The sequence below is a fragment of the Hordeum vulgare genome, chromosome 6H, assembly GCF_904849725.1.
Source record: "Hordeum vulgare subsp. vulgare chromosome 6H, MorexV3_pseudomolecules_assembly, whole genome shotgun sequence".
NCBI classification, from domain to species: Eukaryota; Viridiplantae; Streptophyta; class Magnoliopsida; order Poales; family Poaceae; genus Hordeum; species Hordeum vulgare.
The window spans coordinates 341,437,634-341,446,671 of record NC_058523.1 but is presented as its reverse complement, the minus strand read 5'-3'; the positions used below and the strand labels follow the sequence as shown (position 1 = coordinate 341,446,671).

The following is a 9,038-nucleotide window of genomic DNA, read 5'->3' as shown; positions in this document are numbered from 1 at the left end:
CACTGCTTGTTATTTGTATGCTCCTTTGCTTGGTGTTTGTGTACTCCTTTGCTTGATGCTTCGGTCCTTTCTTATTTGTACTATTAGGACAAGTGATATGCATGCGATGTTTATCGGAAGAGCTCGAGGGGTTTTACAATTCATGGGAAGCTTGCAACCAAGAAGCTTCAGGGTACAACTATATCAGCTAGAGAGGGTTTAAGACTAGGCACGCGAGAGAAGATGCTTACTCCAAGTTTATGCGAGAGCATGCATGCAGTAAGGTTAAAGTTGGCAAGGTGGATCGTTAGTTTGGGCCTAACAACTTCATCATCTTTGTTCAGCTCATCGTCATGGCAGCGTTGTGGCGTTGGTGTGTTCGGTGCGATCGTGTGTAAAGTGTAATGGTAGTGAATAAGCTTACCAAGTGGGGTATAATTTTACCATAACTCTATACTCGTATGCAACCAAATAACGTGCATCCGTATGAGGACATACAACACGAGCAACTAAACACATGCATAGAGACGTTGCCACGATGCAGGGAAAAATATGCACATATGATGGTTTTTTGCGTGCATATGTTCAATCAGTAACAAACATGGGAAGTGCTTAAAAACGACAGAGCAACCAAACCGCATCCTTTTAAGCCTGACAATCCTTCCTCGCTTGCTTGATCAGGTTACCTGCCTCCCTCAAACACGAAAAAAAAACATGAAAAGGTTCCCGCACGGAGGATTTGCCTTGCCTTGCATGTCTATCTTTGGCGTTCTCGTGACGGTTGTTAGACAGTTGGAAGCCATAGAAGCACACGGGCAGAGCTGTGGCATGCTCTTTACTGACGCGGACGGACGGACGTGGCCTCGTGTCGGCCGGGAAGGCACACAGGTCACACGTGAGCAGGCAGGCGGCGTTGGCGTAGGCTGCTTGCAAGGTAACCATCGGGACTGAGGACGACGCTAACCATCGTCAGGACGGAGGACGCTACAGGATAGAGCTGTGATTTCACGTGCCGTGAGTGTTATTCAGGACCTTAGGGATTCGTATATATCGATCCTACGGACCGGACGTCGCCCTCTTCTCGCTCTTGTTTTTCCCCACGTCCGTTACCGTTGTGAGCTGCTGTCTATGTTCGGCTATAGTAATTTACGCCGTGCCGTAACCTTCGCCCGTGTTTCTCTCTTCCCTCGTGAGCTGCGGCTACGAATTTTCCAGAGAGAACACGCCCCAGGGATCTTGTTGATTTAAGCAAAGGCCCATGCTAGTGACGAACGTTGTAAAAGTTCTAAACCCCAAACACCGACACTAGCTTCGCTTCTGCGTCGCGCCCAGTGCAGTGCATGCTCGCGCTTCTCGATTCAGCTCTGCTTCACGCCGCCGCGTGCGCGTGCCATGGTGAGCACGGCGCCCATGCCGCCGCCGCCGCCGCAGCTGAGCCTGGCAGACCTCAGGGCCATGTCAGTGCTTGGCCACGGCGCGAGGGGCGTGGTCTTCCACGTCGTCCCCGTTGTCGCGGCAGCTGCAGGCGGGGGCTGCTCCGCCGACCAACCCATGGCCCTCAAGGCCATGTCCCGCGCTGCCGCGCGCCAAAAGAGCGCCGCGGCCGGGCCAGCACCTGGCGCTGGCGGCGACGGCCTCCGGAGGATCTGGTTCGAGCGCGACGTCCTGCTGGCGGTCCGCCACCCGCTACTGCCCTCGCTCCGCGGCGTCGTGGCCACCGATGCCGTCGTCGGCTTCGCCATCGACCGCTGCGCCGGCGGGGACCTTAACTCCCTCCGCCGCCGCCAGGCTGGGCTGGCGTTCTCCGACGCCGCCATCCGTTTCTACGCGGCGGAGCTGGTGCTCGTGCTCGAGCACCTGCACGGCCTCGGTGTTGTGTACCGTGACCTCAAGCCAGACAATGTCCTTATCCAGGGCTCTGGCCACATCATGCTCGTCGACTTCGACCTCTCCACCAGCCTTCCCCCGCCGTTGCCACCGCCGCCGCCTGACGCTAATTCTCCATCTCCCAGCAGCTCGCTTTCGCCTAATTCCGCACGTCGCGGCAAGCGCAAAAACAACAAGACACTGGTCTTCGGACACTTCTCCTCTCGCCAGGCAGCCTCGCCGGAGTCATCCTCCTCCTCCTCTACCACCTCCAGAAAGGCCTCTCCCGCCTCGTCATCGTCCTGCTGCTCGTCGCCAGGCGCGCGGACGACGCCGGCGAAGTCGAACTCGTTCGTCGGGACGGAGTACTACGTGGCGCCCGAGGTCGTGGCCGGGAGCGGGCACGACTACGCGGTCGATTGGTGGGGCCTCGGCGTGGTGCTCTACGAGATGCTGTATGGGCGCACGCCGTTCCGTGGCCGGAGCCGGCGGGAGACGTTCCAACGCGTGCTCACCGCCCAGCCGGAGCTGCCGGGCGAGCCGACGCCACTGCGCGACCTCATCGCCCGGCTGTTGGAAAAGGACTCCGGCAAGCGGCTAGGCGCCAACGGCGTGAAGCGGCACGCCTTCTTCCGTGGCGTGTGCTGGGACCGCGTCCTCGACGTGGCACGGCCTCCGTTTATCCCGGTGCCGGACGACGACAGTGCGGGCTCGGGGGCAGAGGGGGAAACGCTCGACGTAGAGAAGGTTGTGCGTGAGACGTTTGCGTTGAGTGCCACTCGCGCGTCTGAGGAAAAGCATGACGGCGGCGATAGCGATTTCTCTATATTCTTTTAGTTTGAAAAAAGAAAATACCAACTTGAATCTTTACATAAGATCAATGACATAGAACTTAAATGTATGTAATACTTATCTTACATCTAGATTTGTTTTAACAAAACTGTTTCATTATTTCGGATGAACACCCATGCAAGTAGAAGCACCATTGTTCTTGTTAAAAAGTTTATTGGGGTTTATTTATATTTTAAATCTGATAAAAAATAACTGTTTCCACATCCACATTAGAACTATGTGATGTACCTGCTCTGTTTCAAAATACAAGACTTGTTTGATACTACCTCCTTTTGGGTTTATAGGGCTTACCTTAAGACTTTTGTTTTCTCGTTTTATAAGTCTCATTTCAATTGTTTTCCATCACACACTCATATATCGAGGTACACTAAATTACTTAATGCAAGGATTAAAAGAACACTCACAATGCATATAAAAGTTCTTAGTTATTTATTGATCATGCGTCCATGCATTGCAACTAAAGTATTGGTAAACACAATTGTTTGAGGAAAACAAGCACATTAATTGAGTACTTTTGCAAATAACCAAAATTATTCTACTACCACTCATCATCTATCTTGGTTGGAGAGATTTTTAAGTTGAGCCCTATAAACAAGAAAGGAGGGAGTTGCAAAGTACTCCTTCCATCCCACTTTGTATTAAAGTTAGTACGAAGTTAAGTCATTTATTTTAATACGGAGGAAGCATTCTTTAAGTATTTTGAGAAAAATACAATATTTAAGATTTTCTTAAGGATATTCCATCCATCAAATGATTCTGTTTGGAAGGACCCCCTCCCCCGCGTCCTTTTGTTCTTAAATACACCATTTAACACTTGCTTTGCCAACTTTAAAATGTGTTCACATGGCTCATTAGTAAAATTTCCATGGTTTGAAGAATTAAAATGCCATAGTATCTACAAATAAAATGGGCATGGCAAAAATATATAAAATGTTCTCTAAGAGCACAAAATTTGCCATAGATAAAACTTGTATTGCCATGGTAATAAAAGTAAAAAATGACCTGTATGTTCAAGTAAATTTGCCATGGTAAACTAAAATTTTAAAAAGGTCATGGAAAATGAAATAAACTTGCCATGGCAACAAAACTGGAATTTCCCATGTATGTTAAAGTAAGTTTGCCAAGGGGATAAGGATTAGTTTGCCCAAAATTAAAAATAGAAAATTTGCCATGGCAAGTAGAAGTAAAATTTGAATGCTACAAAGTAAAAAAAAATTGCATGTGCTTAGAAATGTAACATTATATGTAAGAAAAACCGTTTCGTTTTTGTTTAACATGCTCAAAATGTTCTCAAAGGAAAAATTACCATGAAAGTTTTGCAAATGGACAAAAAATTTCATGAGCAATTTAATTGACATGGAAAAGTAAATTTGCCATGACAATATAGATGATTTTACCATGCGATAATATTTAAAATTTTCATCATGAAAGAATTTGTTTAAAAATTACCATGATACATACAAAAATCAATTTCCCATGGCAAAAAACATTTGAACAGACTTTCCATGGAAACAAAATCTCATTCTAACCTTAACGTATTTTCCATGAGCTAACATGTGTATTTGCCATGGGAAATAGGTTACAAATGTGCATGCCAAAAATTTGAACAATTTTCCATGGCAAAAATAAGAACAATCTTACATGTACAAAAAAGTTGTCAAGCTAAAAATATACACATTTGCCATGAGCTTCCTTGAGTATTTGTCCATGGCTCATTTTTTCCATGGCTGAAAACAGGAATTTTCCATGGGGAAAATATTGGAACAAATGCATGGGGGAATTCTCAAGCTAACCTAAAAATACCTTATTTTTCATGAGCTAAAACGAGTATTTGCCATCAGAAGAATAATATGGGAAAAAGGAATGAACACTCCAAAACAAAAATTGTGAACTAAAAAATTGCCATGGTAGATTCATATTAGAAAAATACCATGAGACATGGACAAACATTTACCATGTTGTGTTAGGTAAGAACTTGTTGTAGTATAACAAAGTAGGTTTGCCATGAGTTTTGAAACATAATAACCTAAATTTCTCCCGCGAGGAAGAACATGGCAATAACAAAGGTGATAATTGTCAGTTCTAAAAATAATGTAAAATGCCATGGCAACATTCTTCGTGGCATGTGAGGCAAAATGACTCAAGGAATGTTGTGTTCATGGTGACATAAGCGTATATTTGCCATGGTAAATACATAACAGAATTACATGGCCAAACATAAGGTTCTAGTTGCCATAGCAAAAGCACATCTATTTAATAAAAAAAAATACATGGCAACATAAGCATCTAGTTGACATGGCAAACACATAACATAATTACATGAAAAAAATAAGCTTCTAGTTTCAAATATGTACCACGAAATGACTTGGGCTTAACTAAAACATGCCATATGCCTAAGTGTCTACCACGGGGGGCATTCAAAAAATAGTTTATTCAAAATTTTCCATGGGCTTGATCAATTTGAAATCTACATATATTGTATAGGTTCATATTATGAGGACTATAATGCAAGCAAGACTAATACAAATCATACTATGTGATCTTATCCGAAAATGCACACACCTGGGAACTATGGATCAACTAAGCATCCAATTACGAACAAGATTAGAGGCAAATCGGGGGAGGGAACGTCGGCGTTGGATCCATGGCGTTGGGTATCAAAGGAGTATGGAGCGGGCAAGCCCTCTCATGAGCGGAACCACACGACCACGATGTCACCGACCAGCGAGGCCAGGCCTGCCTCTGCCTCATCACCTCCATCGCCACCGTGAGAGATGTCCTCCTTGTCGTCGTCATCATAGTCGTCCTCTAGGATAAGGTGGAGGGCTGTGATGCCCAAGATGCGGTCCTATCCTTATTTTGACGCGAGGGCCTCGACAAGGATAGAAACACATCTCGTTATTTCGCAAGAATGGATATCGTTACAAGTACATGTACTGAAAATATGAGTATAAAGAATTGGCTTACACTCGCCAGAAGCCAAATTAGAGTCACATTAATACAACAACATAAACAATCATCATGAAGAAGAGCAGCGTCCGCCTACGGACGAAAACAAACAATAAAAGAACGACGTCCATCCTTGCAATCCTAGGCTGCCGACCTGGAACCCATCCTAGATCGATGAAGAAGAAGAAGAAGAATCTCCAAATAGCACAATCAGCGCGTTCATGTCAAAGTAACTCTTTACCTGTTCGTGCAACTTGTGTTGTAGTAATCTGTGAGCCACAGGGACTCACAAATATCATTTCCAAAAGTATCAAGACTAGTAAAGCTTAATGGATGAGGTATGGTTATGTGGTGAGGCTGCGGCAAGCGACTAAGCAATTATTTGAGGTGGCTAATTTACGAGTACAGAATAAGAGGGGGGATGATCTACGCACAGTGGACGTGAACTACGGATGATCAAATGAATGATCCTGAACACCTACTTAGGTGAAACATAACCCCACCGTGTCCTCGATCAGAGAAGGAGCTCACGAAAGAGACAGTCACGGTTACGCACTCAGTTGGCAAGTTTTTAATTAAGTTTACTTCAAGTCATCTAGAACGGATGTTAAACAAAGTTTCCATGTTGCCACATAACCACGGGCATGGCTTTTGGAAAGATTTAACCCTACAGGGGTGCTCCAACTAGTCAATCACAAGCTACCACACGCTGTGACGAAATGACCTCGATGAGGGAAACCTGTGATCTCCTTGGGTTCCTATTGGAAAACCTCAACCTCGAGATAGCCCAAAGTATCCTCAAAATCCCTCGCACAAGATGTTCGAGAAAGGTAAAACAAGTCCAGCAAGGCCACTTGACGTGCCGACAATCCCGGTAGGAGTAGTGTATCTCGTTCTCAGGGCACACCAGATGAGCTATGGTTACCACGCTAGACGTCGAGTTGCCCCGGGTAGCGTTAATAAGCTGCTTTGTTTGGTACCAACACCATCAGCACTGCCCCCCTGTATTATGTTGAATTACTCCTCAGGTTCATGACTCCCTATGTTTTCAGTATTAACATAATTATTATGTTGGGAAAATATAGTACTAATGTTGGGCCTTGCTAGACGAGTTTTATCCCAAAACGAGAATCTAGGGGGTCCCCATAACAACCCCAAGCATGTTAGGATTGCTCATTTATGGAACATAACACTGGTAGCCGAAACTAAGGCGACAAAGGCGGAACAAAACACCAGGCTAGAAAGGCCGAGACTTCCACCTTTTACCAAGTATACAGACGCATTAATTTAAATAGAATTAATATGGTGATATAACAAGGAACCCATGTTTTCACATGGAAGCAACTACACCTGCAACTAGCAACGCTAACAACAAGGCTGAGTAAGCGGTAACATAGCCAAACAAGGTTTGGTGGCTAGTGGAAAGATTAGAGGTTATCATGGCAATGTTGGGAGGCTTATATTTAACAGGTGGTAGGCAGCAAGACATAGCGAAAGAAGCGAGACAACTAGCATGCCAATGATAGTAATGGTATCCAGGGAAATGATCATCTTGCCTGTAATCCCTCTTGGAAGAAGAACGACTCCGTGAAGCAGACGAAACGATGTAGTCGAACGGATCCTCACATTCCGACACGCTTGCGGAACTCTGTCGAGACGAAGTAAACCGAAACAACAATCAACACACAATATTCACCACGGCACATACACGACATGATGCATGTCCATTTCAATTATGCAATTCACAACAATCAAACACTACACGTTAAGTGAAGCTCAATATGCAACGAGTTGCATATACGAAACTCCACGTTTAATTATTTAGTTCACTCCCGTTTATTTCCACAAAAATATTAAATGTTGTTAAACATGGAAAGGGGTGAAGCACAAACTAAACTACCTATCTAGGCATTTTAAATGAGGCCGGAAACGACATATTGCATCTCCGACCTGACCCCATGTGTTACTTTTGAAATCTGTCTAGATTTGTCATAAACACATTTTATGTTTGTTAAACGACAAAACAAAGTGGTTCACGTGAAACTACACGTCGTTCTAGCCGGTTTACATATATAGCTCATCTTCAAAGGAGCTACGGTTAACTAGCTATGAATTAAACCGTTTTTAACACTGCACGACATGCAAAACGAGGAAACCAGCAAGGTTAACAGTTTTAAATATGTATGAGAGATAGAAAATTTTAATCTACACGAAATTCTACATGTTTTACATATATAATGTTTTGTGATCCGAAGCACGGTTTAAAAATTACGGACGTTTGAAAATCATGCATTTTTTGTTAAATTAATAAATTCGTAGGACCTAAAAAAACCTACACGGGTCGAATCTACAGCTAGTGGGCCAACAAGGGTGAGTGCAATATAGATGAAATGCGCCGGCGGTGGGAGAGAGCGCACGGGTGATCACCTTGCTGGGCCGTGGCCCATGGCATGGGGAGGCCGAACTGGGCTTGGAGGCCGGTTGGTTGGGCCTCAAGGGCATGCGGCCCATGCGTGTTGGAGGTCGGCCCTCACGAACACGATTCTTGCGAGCCGTTTGTCTCGGCGCTCCTCCTGCTCCTCGATCTGGTGCAACATGGCACGATGAACGGAAGGGTGGAGGCCGCAGACGTCGCGTGGGGCACGAAGAGGAGTTGGAGCTGCCAGATCCGGTTGCCGGGGCTGAGGTAGAGGCGGCGATGCCGGCCGCGGGAGGAGGCTGCTCGGCTGGCTGCCTTTGGCAGCAGCTCAGGGAACTGCAGCGGCTGGTGCTGCCGGTGCCGGTGGAAGCAGGCGGCAGGGCATGGGCGGCTTCGTGGCTGGCATCTCGCGGCAGCCGGCGGCGGAATCCGGTGGGGCAAGGCGACCGACGCTCGCACGAGCTGCTCGGTGCGGTATTTGGCTCCTCCCCTCGGGTGTTGGATGTGGCTGGCCGGCGCTGGCGATTCGGGCCCGGGAGGGCCCGATCTAGATCTCGCGGTTCGGCAGCTGGAGGGGAGAGAGGGAGAGAGTGGCGGCTGGCTAGGGTTTCGGGCGCGGTTTTCGAGGTGGGTGGCGAGGGTTTACAGATTAGGGTCTATTTGTAGGGAAAATAGCGCTAGGGTTGGGGTTTTTGCACCGTTGGATCGCGATCCGACGGCTCCGGAAGCGGAGGGGCTTAGGGTTGGCTTAGGTGGTCTGAATTGCTGTGTTAAAAGAGAGTTTTAAAACACTAAAAAACGCCCGATGATTAAACCGATGACGGTGCCGCTACGATCATCCGTTCAGGTATCAAATGGACTCCGATTGGGACAAAATTTGGTAGGCGTCCTACCTATATTAAAATAAGACCACACACCATGTTTCATCCCAATCCAAGAATATTTTATATACACCTTTAGAAAATAAATATTT

General features: G+C 46.3%; 1 protein-coding gene across 1 annotated transcript; it reads left to right on the top strand.

The window, feature by feature from the left end:
- Positions 1 to 611: 611 nt before the first annotated feature.
- On the top strand, positions 612 to 2,876 carry LOC123403958 (serine/threonine-protein kinase OXI1-like). Its single transcript, XM_045097860.1, has 2 exons — positions 612 to 629; positions 1,351 to 2,876. Exon 2 carries the CDS (start codon positions 1,372 to 1,374, stop codon positions 2,680 to 2,682), a length of 1,311 nt encoding a protein of 436 aa, XP_044953795.1. The 5' UTR covers positions 612 to 629; positions 1,351 to 1,371; the 3' UTR covers positions 2,683 to 2,876.
- Positions 2,877 to 9,038: the final 6,162 nt, after the last annotated feature.